Raw genomic sequence first — 18,787 nt, 5'->3', positions numbered from 1 at the left:
TAATCTGTATCTACATGTGACACGTACAGGTGACATTCCTGTTATCACAGAGCATCTGGTGTAGACACATTCTTCACTGTCTTCAGTAACTCAGAGATTTACTGCATCCACTTCTTGCTTAGGAAGTCCAAAAACCAACCCTGTGTATCATAGAATCATAGAATAGAATCATAGAATGGTTTGGGTTGGAAGGGACCTTAAAGATCATCTAGTTCCAACCCCCGCTGCCACGGGCAGGGACACCTTTCCTCTAGACCAGGTTGCTCGAAGCCTCATCCAGTCTGCCCTTGAACACAGCCAGGGAGGGGGCAGACACAACTTCTCTAGGCAACCTGTTCCAGTGTCTCACCACCCTCACAGGTAAGAATTTCCTCCTAATATCTAATCTAAACCTACCCTCTTTCAGTTTAAAACCGTTACCCCTCATCCTATCACTACATGCCCTTGTAAAAAGTCCCTCTGCAGCTTTCCTGTAGGCCCCCTTCAGGTACTGGAAGGCTGCTAGAAGGTCTCCTCAGAGCCTTCTCTTCTACAGGCTGAACAACCCCAGCTCTCTCAGCCTGTCTTCATAGGAGAGGTGCTCCAGCCCTCCAGTCATCTTCATGGCCCTCCTCTGGACTTGCTCCAACAGCTCCATGTCCTTCTTATGTTGGGGGCCCCAGAGCTGAACGCAGTACTCCAGGTGGGGTCTCCAAGAGTGGAGTAAAGGGGCAAAATCACCTCCCTCAACCTGCTGGCCACGCCTCTTTTGATGCAGCCCAGGATGCGGTTGGCCTTCTGGGCTGCAAGCACACGCTGCCGGCTCATGTTGAGCTTCTCATCAACCATCACCCCCAAGTCCTTCTCCTCAGGGCTGCTCTCAATCCATTCTCCGCCCAGCCTGTATCTGTGCTTGGGATTGCCCCGACCCACATGCAGGACCTTGCACTTGGCCTTGTTGAACTTCACGCGGTTTGCACAGGCCCAGCTCTCAAGCCTGTCAAGGTCCCTCTGGATGGCATCCCTTCCCTCCAGCGTGTCGACCACACCACGCAGCTTGGTGTCATCAGCAAACTTGCTGAGGACGCACTCAATCCCACTGTCTATGTTGCTGACAAAAGATGTTAAACAGGACCGGTCCCAATACCGACCCCTGAGGAACGCCACTCGTCACTGGTGTCCACTTGGATGTTGAGCCGTTGACCATAACTCTTTTGAGTGTGAACATCCAGCCTATTCTTTATCCACCGAGTGGTCCATCCTTCAAGTCCATGTCTCTCCAATTTAGAGACAAGGATGTTGTGCGGGACAGTGTCAAATGCTTTGCACAAGTCCAGGTAGATGACATCAGTTGCTCTTCCCCTATCCCCCAGTGCTGTAACCCTGTCGTAGAAGGCCACCAAATTTGTCAGACATGATTTGCCCTTGGTGAAGCCATGTTGGCTGTCACCAATCACCTCCTTGATTTCTGTGTGCCTCAGTATAGTTTCCAAGAGGATCTGCTCCAAGATCTTGCCAGGCACAGAGGTGAGACTGACTGGCCTGTAGTTCCCCAGGTCTTCCTTTTTCCCCTTCTTGAAAAGGGGGGTTATGTTTCCCCTTTTCCAGTCAGTGGGAACTTCACCAGACTGCCACGACTTCTCAAAAATGATGGATAGCGGCTCAGCAACTTCATCCGCCAGTTCCCTCAGGACCCGTGGATGCACCTCATCAAGTCCCACGGACTTGTGCACCTTCAGGTTCCTTAGATGGTCTCAAACCTGATCTTCCTCTACAGTGGGTGGTTCTTAATCCTTCCAGTCCCTGCCTCTGCCCTCTGCGACTTGGGTGTTGAGGCTAGAGCTCTTGCCGGTGAAGACTGAGGCAAAAATGTCATTGAGTACCTCAGCCTTCTCCATATCCCAGGTAACCAGGTTTCCCGTTTCCTGCCAGAGAGGGCCCATATTTTCCCTAGTCTTCCTTTTATCACTGACAATACCTCTAGAAGCATTTCTTGTTGTCCTTGACATCCCTGGCCAGATTTAATTCTATCAGGGCTTTAGCTTTCCTAACCTGCTCCCTGGCTTCTCGGACAATTTCCCTGTATTCTTCCCAGGCTACCTGCCCTTGCTTCCACCCTCTGTAGGCTTCCTTCTTGTGCCTGAGTTTACCCAGGAGCTCCTTGTTCATCCATGCAGGCCTCCTGGCATTTTTGCCTGCCTTCCTCTTTGTCGGGATGCATTGCTCCTGAGCCTGGAGGAGGTGGTCCTTGAATACTAACCAGCTTTCTTGGGCCCCTCTTCCCTCCAGGGCTTTATCCCAAGGGACTTTCCCAAGCAGGTCCCTGAAGAGGCCAAAGTCAGCTCTCCTGAAATCCAGGGTGGTGAGCTGACTGCGCACCCTCCTTGCTGCCCTGTGGATCTTGAACTCCACCATTTCATGGTCACTGCAGCCAAGGCTACCCTTGAGCTTCACATCCCCCACCAGCCCCTCCTTGTTGGCGAGAAAAAGGTCCAGCATGGCACCTCTCCCCGTCGGCTCCTCTATCACTTGGAGAAGGAAGTTGTGATCCACACATTCCAGGAACCTCCTGGATTGCTTGTGCCCAGCTGTGTTGTCCTTCCAACTGATGTCAGGGTGGTTGAAGTCCCCCATGAGGACCAGGGCCTGTGAACGTGAGGCTACATCTATCTGTCTGTGGAGGGCCTCATCCGCCTGGCCATCCTGGTCAGGTGGCCTGTAGCAGACGCCCACTCTAATGTCTCCCATCCCTGCCTGCCCTTTAATCCTGACCCATCAGTTCTCTGTCAGCTCCTCCTCCATCCCCAGGCAGAGCTCCATGCACTCAAACTGATCGTTGACATAGAGGGCAACACCCCCTTCTCATCTCCCCTGCCTGTCCTTCCTAAAAAGCCTGTATCCCTCCATTCCAACACTCCAGTCGTCAGAGTCATCCCACCACGTCTCTGTGATGCCAATAAGGTCGTAGCCTTGCAGGTGTGCGCGCGTCTCTAGCTCCTCATTTGTTCCCCATGCTCCGTGCATTTACATAGAGGCATTTCAGTTGGGCCCCGGACGAAGATGCCTTCCGGCCTTAAATTCCTATCCATGGCTCTTCTGGCGCTCTCCTGCCGACCTGCCATCCTTCTCCGGTCTCTGGGCACCTATTACTGGCCCTGGCATCGGACTGGCTGAATTGGGATGGACTGAGGATCCCCTTCCCCAGCAACTCTAGTTTAAAGCCCTCTTTACCAGCTTGGTAACCTATGACCCAAGATGGTCTTCCCCTTCTCTGATAGATGGACCCCGTCAGCTGCCAGAAGACCGGGTTTCTCAAAACAAGTCCCATGGTCTAAGTAGCCAAATCCCTGGCTGTGGCACCCGTCCTGTAGCCATGTGTTGATTTCCCTAATATGACTGTCCCTTTTAATCCCCATCCTTTTGACTGGAAGGATCGATGAGAAAACTACCTGGGCCCCAGAGTCCTTTACCACTGCTCCCAGGGCTCTGTAGTCCTCCTTGGTACGTCTCAGACTGCTCTTAGCTGTATCACTGGTGCCCACGTGAAACAGCAGCAGCGGGTAATAGTCTGAGGGCTGTACCAGGCTCGGTAGCCTCTCCGTGACGTCCCTGATGCGAGCCCCCAGTAGGCAGCACACCTCTCTAGAGAGCGCATCAGGTTGGCAGATGGGTGCCTCTGTGCCCCTCAGTAGAGAGTCACCTACCACTATCACCCGTCGCTTTTTCTTGGTAGGACTGGTCTTTATACGGGGGACACACTGGGCTGTCTTAGTGGGCTCCAGCATCTCTTCCAGTGCAGTGGGTCTTTCCTCCTCAGACTGCAGAGGACTGAAGCCGTTCTGCAAGGGCACCTCAGGCCTCAGGGGAAGTCTCTTCCTCCTGCTAGTCCGTGCTTTTGCATCCTTCCAATCCTCTGCAGTTATATCCCCTGCCACTGGGGGGTTCTGCAGGGGCGCCTCAGGCCTTGGAGGAAGTTGCTTCCTCCTGCTGGTTTTTGTCTTTATTTTTGTCTCCATTCTCCTGCAGTTTTATCCGCCCTTCCTTCTGAGTGTGCCACTGGGGGGGTTTTGGCTGTTTGGCCATGGACTGTGGGGCCACTGCAGACTGCAGTGTATACAGGCATCTCATCCATTTGCACAATGTTTTATCCGTTTAACTTTGTAACTTACTTCTATTTAATATTCTTAAGCTTTATATATTAAAAAAAAAATAAAAATCCTTTCTGAGTTACCTTGAGCCACATCCACCATGGAGAAGGAGAATATATGCAAGCGCTGCCGCAGCCAGTAAGCATTGCTCTATAGTGTTGCATCTATAAGTACAATGTTATTTGTGTTTACAGTGCTATTATTGACAGTGACCTCTTCCTTCTGGAAGTTTGCTTTCAAGATTGCCACTTAGGCACTGACAGAGGGAGAGAAATTCTAAATACCTGGAATTTCAGAAAAAGCCAACAACTAACATAAGCCATAAAAAGTTGAAATATTGCCAAAGGAAAGGCTACAAATTTCTCTTCTGTTATTCTGTTGCTAAGAGTGGATGCAGAAAAGCAAGATAACTTTAAAAAAATATTTCTAAAGACCTTAGAGTAACATGAGAAAGATCAAACAAATTTTAGGAAATTACCACAGTGAGCTTATCTTGACTTACAGTAATAGCTTGTGGCTTTCTAGCCTGTCTCAATTCTCATTTTACAGACTAAACTGGGAGCCATGTAGTATTTCCATTCTTTGCTTCGGCAAGAGAAGTAACATTTCTTGTCTTGCAGTACATTTTTACTATATTGAATAACCAATTTGCACCTTTGCAAGTAACTGGTATCTATGAAGGAAAACAGTACTGGCAGAGAAAGTAAGAGCGACAACACTCAGAGGAAGTCATCTTAGTGATGCTCAGAACATGCACCAAAAATGCAGACTTCACTTGTATACTTCTGGTACTACTGTCCTGTCATTTTGGATAGAAGACTGTCTCCCTGCAAGACAAATTGAGTCGATACTGCTTTCCAGCAACTTCCTACTGACTCAATAATGCTTTCTGCTAAATAATTTTTGTTGAGTTGTCCTCCCATTTGGTATTCTTGTGCTGTGAACCTAAAATGATTAAAACATCTGCTAAAATTACCAAAGATCACCAACCAATCTTTCATAAGATGCACACCAAAACATGGAGCACAAATGTGTCCTACTGCTTTTTTTTTTTTAATTTGAACCACTAAAAGAGAGTGTCAACACAAGGAGTTAGCAAAACAACAGCAAACATGTTGCAGTCTTTTTTAAAAACTTACTAGGACATCTTCAGTAGTTCATTGGTTTCGGGTTTCCACACTCCTCTCACCAGCTGTTCAAAGTTGGAAATTAGGCCACCACCAGCTCCTGAAATTGCAGAGATTTACGATAAGCCTCCACTGACTGCTACCACTACTGCACAACCTATTATTGCTCCCAGCAAAACTCATTACAACAGGTGCCAAATGTGGCACCCAAAGCTCAAGACTTAAAATAGACTGATCCAATCTTTTATATGTACATGACTTGAGCGACCGACATGAAACCTCAAAGGTTTAACTACTTAGCAAGAACCCAAGAACCTCAGGTTTACCTTTATGTGATAGCATCTGAACTGATGCACTCATCACTACCAACAAATGCCTGAATTGCCAAAGCAAATCTCCAGAGAGGCTTATATCATTCCATTCTTCATGTCAGCACATAAGTACAGAGAGTGTCTCTATAAACTACAAGGACCCTCTGCGAGAAAAGTGGCAATGTATTTTTACATTAAAAGAATACAAGACATAAGGAGGTGTTAGACATTCTGGCCAATGAGACTGATTGTATTATAACCTGGGAAAAGAATACATTAGATCATCACATTAACACTTGTTTTTCACCAAAACAGAACAGAATGAAGCAAATAGAAACAACAGCTGCACTACTATTCCCTGAAGTGGTTCTAATGTTGTGACTACAAATACAGCTGCTAGGAAGGTAGCTTCCAGGGTCACACTCCAAACAGCAGGCAGGCAAGAAGGTTCATTCCTGTGTTTAAAATCAGCTCACGCTTACAGCCCAGAAGCTAAGAAAACAGGTTCTCTTCTTCAGCCACATGCAAGAAAAACAGCTCTAAGGAAATACGCTGTTGGAAAGTTTAGTAATAGCACTGAAGCTACACGGGAGATCTATTTCTTGATTGCCATCAACTGCCCATCCTACAAGTCCTCACAAGACCTTCCGACGAGACAAGATGAACTTCCCTCAAAGTCATTCAATGTCACCCTTAATCCAGGCAGAAAAACTGCTGCACAGGCTTTTGCCTTGAAGGGATAACAGACTGTATTAGGACTATCATATCCAGCACAGCAAGGAATGGTGCTAGAGTTACGCTGAAGGGCTAGCCATTTAAATACCACGCGAAAACATCACAATCCATCAGGACAAGATGTTATGCATGTTACCTCTGGCCCAGCCCACAGCTACCATGACAAGCCAGGCATCTTTGAAGTGACTGTCTGCATGCGCAACGCCAGCTGTTATCTTCCAAGTCCTAGTCACTTCTTTCATTCCTGCAACAAGAAGCCGAAGAGGCAGAAAGGCAAAGCACCGGTAGAATATGTCTTCTGGGCAGTAAAACAGAAGATACCTGAAAATCATGAGAAAACCCATTAGCAGCATGCAAAAGTTTTTGCTAAGGAACTCACTTTCTAATAACCTTTAAATATATTTTTGGAATATGCCTAGGAATGCACGATATACTACTGGTAACTCACTGTCTTGTGTGGTAGACATACTGGAACAAATCTGAAATCCTTTTGAGCATGCTTGAGCTCTTGCACCAGAATCATCAAACATTATTTGAAAATGTTCTTACTGCCTTATTGTCCCAGAGAAGAATCCATTAAAGTACATGAGAAACAGCTTTAAATTTTACCAACTGTTCTATAGCTTACATACTATGTTTTTAGAATTCAAATTATCAAATTAGTGTCTGACTGACTTTGTGTGGTTTGGTTTTTTGTGGGTTATTCTTTGGTTGGGGTTTTGGGGTTTTTTTTATGGGATTACAACAGGGTGGTAAATTGCATGCTGAGACCATGCTTTCATATTGATAGGTACATGGAATTATATAACCTCAGCGAGAATGCCTCCACTAGTTAGTGTCATACCAGATGAAATGTGCAACTATTTTCAAACACATTTCCCATCTTAGTAACCACCAATTCTAGCTTTTCCAGCTTGCCAATTAGTAGCACATTTATTTTTTCAAAGTCTTGAAAGCAGAGCACTCAAAATTTAATAATATCTTTTATCAACTTGCTTTTAAAACAAAGTTAAGTTAAAGATTGTCTAACAATGAAAACTTAAGCTGACAGTAAATGTTAAAAGATTAGATTACGTGGTGTTTTATTCGATCCCTTCAATCATAAACAAAATTCAGTTCTTACAGAGACATTCAAGGTCTCAAAAAATAATCAAGATTAAGTACAATCAAGATTAAGTATCTAGATTATTTCAGCATAGGAATAAGGGAGTGACAATTAAGTAAAAGCAGAGAAAGCCTTTAAAAGATCGGAAGGGTACTTTTTAATTTTCTAAAAAGAAAGATATTTGCCTGCTGATTCAGGTTTCTGAGCTCAATCTTTTCCACCAGGAATTTCTAAGGCTGTATCCTTCTCCTGTTTATTCATGCTACAATGCAGACATGCATTTCTCATATCTAGTTTACTTAATTAGGACTACTAGCAGACATCACAAATAGAAGAGTCATGCTTCAGAGTTAGATATTAGAAATCAGGACAGCACTTGGGTTTGGGGTTTTTTTGTTTTGGAAAAAAATGCTTATCCTTTACAGCAGAATGCCAGGAAGCTTCCTCCCCAGAAAGGCAAAGTTTAGCTGAAGTCCTGTCCTAGTTATATGGTTTCATTTTCTGCAATGGATTTAGTACCTTGCCAGTGCAAACTTCTACAGCTTCTTGGTTTCAAGACATCCCAGAGTGGAGCATACAACAGCCTGTTTCTCACATACAAGGAAGTTATTGGAATTTACATTAATAGCTAACTAGTGCTTTGGTGTTCAGTTTTAGCTTTACTTCTGAACTACTCATATGCTTCCTTTTTCTCCTTTTGTAAAGTCAATTGCCTTTGTATGCAACCAAACTTCAGTTGACATGAAGTCGTGTATGAAGATGTGTAGAGCATGTATTTTAATGGCTACTGCAAATAGTCATTTAAGCCAAGTACTCAGCAGACAACACTAACCAGAACTAATTTACAATGGCAGGATGTGGATTTAGGACCCTGAAGCACAGGCAGCTGGACTGAACCTGGCGCTGCAGTCCCACCAGGACATTTTTGCCCACAGTTGTGCTAGCAGCGCTCGCGAACAGCAGATGCCGCTGTCCCACCGGCTACGGAGGAGCACTGCTCCAGCGCCGCACACCCCCGTCCACGCTCCGCTGTCACCCACGGCTTGGGGAATTTCGTTTCACATGATTTGGGACCCAGAATCAAAGTCATTATACTCATGAAGAAATAACTTTGTAAAACTATAAGTTTAAAAGTTTTGTAACATTCATAGCTCCTCATTAAAACCTCGTTTTATTTGTGCACAGCAAATCGCATTTGACCACGTTAAGTTCAACAGAAATCATGTTCTGTTCAAGTGTACTCCTAACTCACGTCATTTGTGAAAACAAGCAGTCGTGTTGCCCGCATCAGACTAATAGAAGCCATAAGCAGATTCTATAAGCTTTGTTAATACTGCACTATTTATTGCACATTATTCATTTCACCTATTTGCCTAAATGAAATCTGCAAGGTGGGTCCGGGCAATCCCAAGCACAAATACAGGCTGGGCAGAGAATGGATTGAGAGCAGCCCTGAGGAGAAGGACTTGGGGGTGATGGTTGATGAGAAGCTCAACATGAGCCAGCAGTGTGTGCCTGCAGCCCAGAAGGCCAACAGTATCCTGGGCTGCATCAAAAGAAGCGTGGCCAGCAGGTTGAGGGAGGTGATTTTGCCCCTTTACTCCACTCTCGGAGACCCCACCTGGAGTACTGGGTCCAGGTCTGGGGCCCCCAACATAAAAAGGACATGGAGCTGTTGGAGCAAGTCCAGAGGAGGGCCATGAAGATGACTGGAGGGCTGGAGCACCCCTCCTATGAAGACAGGCTGAGAGAGCTGGAGCTGTTCAGCCTGTAGAAGAGAAGGTTCTGGGGAGACCTCATAGCAGCCTCCCAGTACCTGAAGGGGGCCTACAGGAAAGCTGCAGAGGGACTTTTTACAAGGGCAAGTAGTGACAGGACATGGGGGAATGGTTTTAAACTGAAAGACGGGAGATTTAGATTAGGTATTAGGAAGCAATTCTTTCCTGTGAGGGTGTTGAGACACTGGAGCAGGTTGCCTAGAGAAGTTGTGGCTGCCCCCTCCCTGGAAGAGTTTAAGGCCAGGCTGGATGGGGCTTTGAGCAACCTGGTCTAGTGGAAGGTGTCCCTGCCCATGGCAGCGGGGGTTGGAACTAGATGATCTTTAATGTCCCTTCCAACCCAAACCATTCTGTGATTCTATGATCCTCCAGTGCAACATGAAGACCAGAAGACTAATATATAGATATACACTGACAGATAGAAACACTTACTTTCATTTTAATGAATTTGCAATTATAAAGCCTAAGGGGCTGCAAGGAACAGATACTAAAGGATTTCAAGCAGGTAACACTTCTAAGATACGAATTGAGGTTTTTAAATTAAAAAACCCACTGCTGCTCACAAATTTTGTTAAGTTTGGGGGTTTCTTCAAAGATTACTTTCTAGAACAAATGAACTCCACTGGAAGGTCACATTTATATGAAAATAAATCCAGTGCTTTTTTTTAATTCCAAAACAGGCCAAATTGATGCCTTATTTCCATACCTGAATTCCCATTCAGCTCTCTACTGTCTTCTACTACAACACCCATCCATTTGGGAAAGGGCAAAATATAGAGAAAAAACGATGTCACAAAGCAAGAAACTAGAGGAGAGGAAAGCAGTTCTGTGTCTTAGATCCCCAATTACAGAAAAGTTCAAAATTTCTACGTTAGCCAGGTTCTGGTCTTCAAGAGCTACTGCTGAAAAACTAGTCTGCGTTTATGACTTACCTATATCCAGAAAAGCAGTAACTGAATTCTGCTTTATTCCAAAGTCTTGCTTTCAGCTGTTTGACCAGGAATACTATAAAAATCTAAGGCAAGTCTAGTCTAATGACTGAGTATTTCATTATACAACACCCCGTAAGAGCTGCTCTCTTATGAGCATTTTATTCCTATAGAACAGGATCATAACATCTATTTTGCTGCAGTGACTTTCTGGATTAAGAGACAGCATCCAAATCCATAACATTTTTAAGTTAAGCTTCTGATTTACACGGAAGCTTGATGGTACAATCTCAGTTTACAACATACAGCTTCCTCAGAACCAATACTACTCATCTAACTCAATTGTGGCTGCTTACCAGACTGAAGAGGCCAGCAGAATATTTGTACCCTTTGCCAGAATTGCTACTGGAGGTTCTGCAAGCATCAACGAAGACAAAACTGAACCACCAAAGCAGTGAAGCATAGCACTAAACCAGCAGGCAACTGGACTTCGGACTGACACTTCCACAGCCCCTGAAAAAAAAAGGGAAAATATGCATAAATAGAAAAAGACATTTGAGAATCATATCATGTTTTAGAAGCCAGTATTTTTCAAATCATTCAATCCAACGTTGTTTCTTTAGGTAATGAAAAATCCTGCAGAAATCTGTAGGCTTTCACAGGAAAAGTCTTCAGAAATACAAACTTCAGAGTACATTGACTTAAGCATATGCTATCTAAGTAAAAGACTGACATTATGTTCTCTGAACATCTTTTGTGGGTTCGTTTATTGTAACTATTTGTCTACCAAGAAGAAAAAGCTTCCAGAGCATGGCTGAGAGGTCTCCTTGTTAATAATCTGGCATAGATACAGAGCTGCTTTCAAATTTGTATTAAAAATACACAAGTGGCTTTGCTGAGCTAGACAGATTGGTATTGCTAACTTTTTGGGGGTTATTCTACAAATTCCATTTCTGCTTTTGACTGTTCATGAATTCAAGGTCACTGTTTTCCTTTTTCCTCATAACGCCCTGCTAACTGTGTTTGCTGACCAAAATGAAAGCAGTATCCAAAACAATTATTAGTTTCACCTGTAATCCTGAACCGAGAAAAAAGGTTATGTGAAGCCATAATAATAAATGTAAATTTCCCTTGTTATTAAAAGCTTCACAGTTTGGTTTATTTTGTTATCTTTAAAATGAAATATCCCTTTTAAATTGCAATTGAACTATGCCAAAAGAGTATTCAATATGAAAAGATTATGCTGGAGGTAAAGGGAAGCCTTAACAGTTTTGGGGGGAACAACACTTTATCAAAGCCAGAAATATCCTCAGGTAGTTGTTTTGCCTATTTCCTTCCATTTCAAAAGTCCAACGTTGCCAAAGCTTCCCCTTTAACCAAGTGCAGAGCTCTGTTTGCCTGAATAGTTTTCATTTTCCATAGTCCAAAGGCTGAAGTTCACAAAAGCAGACATGAAACCTAGTGTCTGTCCCAAAATGCAATTTGACATATGTTCCAAACTCAGAGGACAAGCTTTTGGTTTTTCAGGCATTTCTGTGGGAAAAGATGCTTCTTACCCAAGATGAGAAGCTCAAACATATCAAAGAGAATACAGCATTCTCAATACAATTCACTTCATACAAGAGTATTAACAAGACAGTTCCAGTTTTAGTACTGGCAAAGCTATCACATACTGCACCACTATCTAAATTCCTATGTAACAGCCAATTTATAAAAATGAGCACTCCTAAGTGTTACAGAATATCTGAATATAAAATATCATCTAATTTTTTTTAACTCTTCCGTAATTTATTTTCCATACTGCGGTACCTGGTAGTCCAAGGCGGTCATGCGCAGCTCTGTTAACATGTATTACCACTTCTCCAAAGTAGCTATCAATTATGTTCATGTGCATAAAATTCACAGCAGAAAATTCTAAAGCCTGCTAATGTTATTTAACAGCAAAAATAAAAATATAAAGTGGGTCATTACATCCAGATCCCATATAGATGAATGTGGACCTATTTTCACCAACATATTTGAAAAGGGTAAGGCACTTGCAGAATATTAATGGTTTGTGCATACTACATTGAGTTTTCTTCAACTAAAAAAAAATAAAAATAAAAAATGCTGGCAGCCATTGCATTCAGAAAAAAATGCAAAATTATATTAAGTAGACACTCATCCAAAAGAACTGCAGTAGTTTCCTTCTCAGATGTAATTATTCTCTTGTTTGATGACACAGACACATTACAAGTACTACCATATACCTACTTTAGCATGAAAGGACTGAATTCCTTTTCTTGCAACGACAAGAGAATATCCTACCCCCACATTCAGCAGTACTCTCTCAGCTGAGTAACTCCACTAAATGCTGCTGTGGCATTATAGCACGAAGTGACCATATAGAGAAGAAACATCCCAAACTTTACAATTGCTTTCTCAATTGTCCCAAATAGGACAATTGAGAAAACCCAGCTAACAGAGGCAGCCAGTGTAAATCACAATGGAGCACACGCTGGAACTGGGGAGTGCTGCTAACAGATCAGCTCCTGCGCTATGCACAAGCTTTAACTCCTGGACAGATGTAATACAGTGTAACCTGCACAGTACAGAATCAACCAGGTTGGAAGAGACCTCAGGGATCATCGAGTCCAACCGTTGCCCTGACACCACCGTGTCAACTAGACCATGGCACTAAGTGCCATGTCCAGTCTTTTCTTAAACACATCCAGAGATGGTGACTCCACCACCTCCCTGGGCAGCCCATTCCAATGTCTAATAACCCTTTCTGAAAAGAAATTCTTCCTAATGTCCAACCTGAACCTCCACTGGTGAAGCTTGAGGCTGTGTCCTCTTGTCCTATCGCTAGTTGCCTGGGAGAAGAGGCTGACTCCCACTTCACTACAACCTCCCTTCAGGTAGTTGTAGACTGCAATAAGGTCACCTCTGAGCCTCCTCTTCTCCAGGCTAAACAACCCCAGCTCCCTCAGCTGTTCCTCGTAGGTCAGACCGTCTAGACCCTTCACCAGCTTGGTAGCCCTCCTCTGGACTCGCTCCAACACCTCAACATCTTTCTTGAAGTGCGGGGCCCAGAACTGGACACAGTATTCAAGGTGCGGCCTCACCAGTGCCGAGTACAGAGGGACGATCACTTCCCTAGACCGGCTGGCTACACTATTCCTAAGAGAGGCCAGGATGCCATTGGCCTTCTTGGCCACCTGGGCACACTGCTGGCTCATGTTTAGCCGGCTGTCAATCAGCACCCCCAGGTCTCTTTCTGCTGGGCCGCTTCCTAACCACTCTTCCCCCAGCCTGTAGCGCTGCGTGGGGTTGTTGTGGCCGAAGTGCAAGACCCGGCACTTGTTCTTGTTGAACCTCATGCCGTTGGTCTCGGCCCATCTATCTAACCTGTCCAGATCCCTCTGTAGGGCCTTCCTACCCTCCAGCAGATCGACACTCCCACCCAGCTTGGTGTCATCTGCGAATTTACGGAGGGTGCACTCAATCCCTACGTCTAGATCATCTATAAAGATATTGAACAGCACCGGCCCCAGAACTGAGCCCTGGGGAACACCGCTAGTGACCGGCTGCCAGTTGGACTTTGCCCCATTCACCACCACTCTCTGGGCTCGGCCATCCAGCCAGTTTTTAACCCATTGAAGAGTCCACCCATCCAAGCCCCGGGCAGCCAGTTTGTCTAGGAGGATGCTGTGGGAGACAGTGTCAAATGCCTTACTGAAGTCTAGATAGACTACATCCACAGCCCTGCCCTCATCTACTAAGCGGGTCACTTTGTCATAGAAGGAGACCAGGTTGGTCGAGGAGGACCTGCCTTTCATGAATCCATGTTGGCTGGCCCCGATGCCCCGATTGTCCTGCATGTGCCGTGTAATGGCACTCAGGATGATCTGTTCCATCACCTTGCCTGGCACCGAGGTCAGGCTGACAGGCCTGTAGTTCCCTGGATCGTCTTTCCGACCCTTCTTGTAGATGGGCGTTACATTTGCTAATTTCCAGTCAGCTGGAACTTCTCCAGTTAACCAGGACTGCCGGTAGATAATTGAGAGTGGTTTGGCAAGTTCATTTGCCAGTTCCTTCATTACTCTGGGGTGAATCCCATCCGGGCCCATAGCCTTGTGGGTGTCCAACTGGCACAGCAGGTCACTAACCGTCTCCTCCTGGATTACGGGAGGTTCACACAGCCCCCCGTCCCTAATTTCAGGCTCTGGGGGCCGAGTCTCCTGAGGACAACAGGTCTTGACGTTAAAGACCGAGGCAAAGAAGGCATTGAGCACCTCTGCCTTTTCCTCATCCCCTGACACTACACTACCCTCCTCATTCAGCAAGTGGTGGAGGCTCTCCTTGACTGTCCTTTTGCTGTTAATGTATTTGTAAAAGCTTTTTTTGTTATCTTTGACTGTAGCAGCCAAATCAAGCTCTAATTGAGCTTTGGCCCTTCTAATCTTCTCCCTACACGACCTGGCAACGTCCCTATAGACCTCCTAAGTTACCTGACCCTTCTTCCAGAGCAAGTAGGCTCTCTTTTTTTCCTTAAGTTCTAGCCTAAGTTCTCTGTTTAACCAGGCCAGTCTTTTTCCCCGACGGCTTGTCTTCCTACACACCAGGACAGCCTGCTCCTGAATATTTAGCAATTCCCTTTTGAAGCATGTCCAGCCTTCCTGGACTCCTTTGCCCTTCAGGACTGACTCCCAAGGGACTCGGTCCACCAACCTCTTAAACAGGCTAAAGTCTGCCCACCGGAAATCTAAGGCAGAAGTTCTGCTCTTGCCCCTCCTTACTTCCCCCACTATCGAAAACTCTAACATTTCATGGTCGCTACTCCCAAGACAGCCACCGACCCTCACATCTCCCACTAGTCCTTCTCTGTTCACAAACAACAGGTCAAGCAGGGCCCCTCCTCTAGTGGGCTCATTTACCACTTGCATGAGGAAGTTGTCCTCCACACATTCGAGGAACCTCCTAGATTGCTTCCTCTCCGCCATGTTGTATTTCCAGCAGACATCCGGCAAGTTGAAGTCGCCCACGAGTACAAGGGCCGGCGACTGGGCCGCTTCTGACAGCCGCTTGTAAAACGCCTCGTCCGCCTGCTCATCCTGGTTGGGTGGTCTATAACAGACTCCCACCGTAATGTCCGCCCTGCCAACCTTCCCCCTGATCTTTACCCATAGACATTCAACCTTGTCATCCTCATCATCTTCCTCAATTTTGACACAGTCCAAGCACTCCCTAACATACAACGCCACGCCACCACTTCTCCTGCTTCGCCTGTCCCTCTTAAAGAGCTTATAGCCATCCATAGCAGCACTCCAGTCATGAGAGTCATCCCACCACGTTTCTGTGATGGCAACCACATCATAACCTTCCTGCTGTAGAGTGGCTTCTAGCTCTTCCTGTTTGTTGCCCATACTGCGTGCATTGGTGTAAATGCACTTCAGCTGGGCTAACGGTCTTGCCCCTGACGCAGGCCTGTTGCCCCTAGGTTCATTTGCAGTTGCCCTGGTCTTATCCCCCTCACCCATCAAACCTAGTTTAAAGACCTCTTGATCAGCCCTGTCAACTTCTGGGCCATAACCCTTTTCCCCTTATGACTCAGGTGTTCCCCATCCATCATAAGCAGGCCCGGTGCCATGAAAGCCGCCCCGTGGTCAAAGATCCCCAAATCCCACCTACCAGTCTCTTAGCCACGTATTAATCTGTTGTATTTTCATAGTCCTTTCCCTATTTTCACCTAACACCGAAGGAACTGAGGAGAATATAACCTGTGCACCTACCCCCTTCACCAAACACCCCAGGGCCCTGAAGTCCCTTTTGATAGCCCTGGGACTTCTCCCTTCAATCTCATCCCTACCCACCTGGAATACTAATAGTGGGTAGTACTCAGAGGGCCTCACCAGTTCAGGAATCCTCCTGGCAACATCCCTCAGCCGAGCCCCAGGGAGACAGCAGACTTCCCTGTGAGTTGGGTCTGGCCTGCATATGGGGCCCTCCATTCCCCTTAGCAGGGAGTCGCCTATAACAATTACTTTTCTTTTCTCCTTTTTGGAGCTGGTTGCAACCCTCCTACTTGGTTGCTTCTGTTTACGTAGCCCTGTAGAAGGCCTTTCACCTAGATTCATGTCTTCCTGACGCTCATGAAGACGCTCAGGCTCCAGCACCTCATACCTATTTTTCAGGGGGACACGGGGAGCGGAGAAAGGTTGGGATGGAATTCGCCTGCCACCCCGAGCAGGGACCTGCCTCCATTCCCCCCCATCCCCTAGGTCTCCTCCTGCTCCTTGTGGAGGAGGAAGAGGATCCTCCACTACCCGGGGAGCATTAGGCCCATCCGTTTTCCCCATGGCAGGTAGGGAACAGCACTGCCCGACAACCTCTTCCTGGGATGCTCTTGTACTCCTTAACCTTTCCACCTCCTACTTGAGTTGGGCCACCAAGATCAGGTAATCTGGTCTTGATGTGAGACCGGTAACCAGATCATGACAGGAGGTTCCACATCCAAGAACTGTCAACCTCCAGACCAGGTTTAAAAAAGACAATCTTACAGTTCAGACATCCATGGTCAGGTGGGTACGCACCAACCTCTCTTTCATTAGAACAAAGCTTCTCACCTTGCATTAGCAGAGAAATAATCATCTTAACATCTTACTGGCGGCCTTCATCAGAATATTGAACTCACACCCCACGAAATTCAGCATAAAGAGAGCTAGCTAGCTTCACTTCACCTGGTCTTCGGTCAGATTACTAACATAACGAAAGGAAACCATTCCAGGTACTATGTCTTTGAGTTCAACACACTCTATTTTTTTTTTTTCACGTACATGGACATTGAGTGCAATTAATGAAACAAAGCTAGTAACAACTAGCTTTAAGGAAAAAATGGAAGATTCCCATTATCAGGTTTGAAAAGGTTTAGATTTATTTGTATTGTACATTTGACGGCATTTATAGTTCAACTTGCCTTCTCTTCAACATACTTTGTGAAAGTATTCTAATGATTTTTAACTTCCTACGCTAAATGCCAAATTAAAAAAAAAACTTAAAAAAAATCAATGAAATGTTGGAGTTGTTTTAAAATTAGTTAGCTATCTGTTCTCTTTTCTAATCCGTTCCCTTGCCTTTCAGCAATCACTGCTTTTCCACTCTTCCTTTCCCCCACAACTAGCAGCAAATGGTTTCCAGTTTTGAGGACACATATAGGAATTACTATTATTATTACCAGATTGCCTTCTATGAGCAAGCTTCACAACAAAGCATGTAGATTTCTTCATTAAGCTACTATGTATAAAAGAACAAGAGGCTTTTTAAATGTTTTAAATGTTTTTTCTAGACAATAGTAATAAAAAAAAAACCTTGCCAGCAAACTATTTCTGTCAGTAGGATAAGATCTGCTTTTAACCTTTCCAACATGTTCCAAATAGGCAATAAATAATACACACCACATACACATCTAAAGAGCAAACCAGAAGGACTTGTAGAAGTTTTTCTAGCACCTCTATTCAACTATATATAATAACATCAATTAAGCTGAAGGATTTATAGAGTCAGATTTAATTTAGCAAAACTATGCAAAAAAAAAATTAGTTCTCTTCAAATCACCAGAATCACGTCATAGAAAACTTGCAAGAACAAATCCAGCACATTCCTTCCAAATATGACACATCCTCAGCCCTCAACACCTTTTGCTGTCCTTCCATCCCAAAAAAAGAAAACTGCCAGTTCTGCAACTGACTGGAGTTACAAACAAGCAACTCGTAAGCAATCCCAAACGCACTAACCAAGAACTCTTAGTTTCAAACATGTGGAAAGCAACATGGTTGTCACTGCTGTAGTTCGCCAGCACTCACAAGTGACAAAGAAAATCTAGCTAGAAGGACTGGAAAAGTCTCACTTAATGTGCACTCATCCACAATACAAATACCCACACTGAATCTGATTTTAAGCAGTAGGAGGGTGGGGCGTTGGTATTTTAGTGAGACAATAATCTGGGATAAAACAAACATGGCTCTGACTTGACCACATACTTGTTGTATCACCAGCCACTTCAGGTTATCCAGTTATTCCCCTGTGAAATATAGCTACTGTTTTAAGTTTCCAAAAAGAATATACAGTAATGCCTAGAGAATATTAATCAATGATAATATAGCCATCCTGCATATTTCATAGTGACTGCTATTTCAGTTATGATTTAATACTCAGTTCAAACTGCTTGCAAGTGAGCAACAGACCAGCATGCAGTCACCTGAATTACAGTTATTAGTTCAAAGTATTAGAGGATACTCAAGAGTTCTGAACTTTCCAGCTATTAAGCCAAGAAGAAAAAAAAATTACCAGCACAGATCTGACCAGACTTCTGACAGCACTTCTACTGTCCAGAAGTGCTGTCTCTCTAAGGCTAAGCTGATGCTAGCGAAGCAGAGAGACTCTTCTCATCCTGATCTTTAAATGTGTCCATTCCAGAGGAAAGTTTAAAGGTAGTGCATGATAACGTCAAATACCTTTAGACAGAAAGTCCTGATTTGAATGGAACAGTTATATTACACAATGCCACAAGTCAGCACCCAGAAAAAAATTACCAGTAGTAACAAAATTTGGTGAAGATGATAGCATACATAAGCATTTTATATCAGTCCTCACAGTCTGCTAACTGCACTTAGTCAGCAGGAAGTAAAAATTCA

At 44.8% G+C, this 18,787-nt stretch overlaps 1 protein-coding gene across 1 annotated transcript in view; it reads right to left on the bottom strand.

Moving 5' to 3' along the window:
* Window positions 1–18,787, bottom strand: part of TMEM38B (transmembrane protein 38B) — a 30,091-nt gene that overhangs the window by 9,612 nt on the left and 1,692 nt on the right. Inside the window, exons 2-4 of the mRNA XM_068423215.1 lie at window positions 10,469–10,625; window positions 6,437–6,621; window positions 5,267–5,354 (exon numbers count right to left, since the gene is read on the bottom strand). Of these exons, the coding sequence (XP_068279316.1) occupies window positions 5,267–5,354; window positions 6,437–6,621; window positions 10,469–10,625 (430 nt within the window). The remainder of the gene's footprint in view (window positions 1–5,266; window positions 5,355–6,436; window positions 6,622–10,468; window positions 10,626–18,787) is intronic.

The sequence above is a fragment of the Nyctibius grandis genome, chromosome Z, assembly GCF_013368605.1.
Source record: "Nyctibius grandis isolate bNycGra1 chromosome Z, bNycGra1.pri, whole genome shotgun sequence".
In the NCBI taxonomy this organism is placed as follows: Eukaryota; Metazoa; Chordata; class Aves; order Nyctibiiformes; family Nyctibiidae; genus Nyctibius; species Nyctibius grandis.
This window is presented reverse-complemented; position numbering and strand designations above follow the sequence as displayed.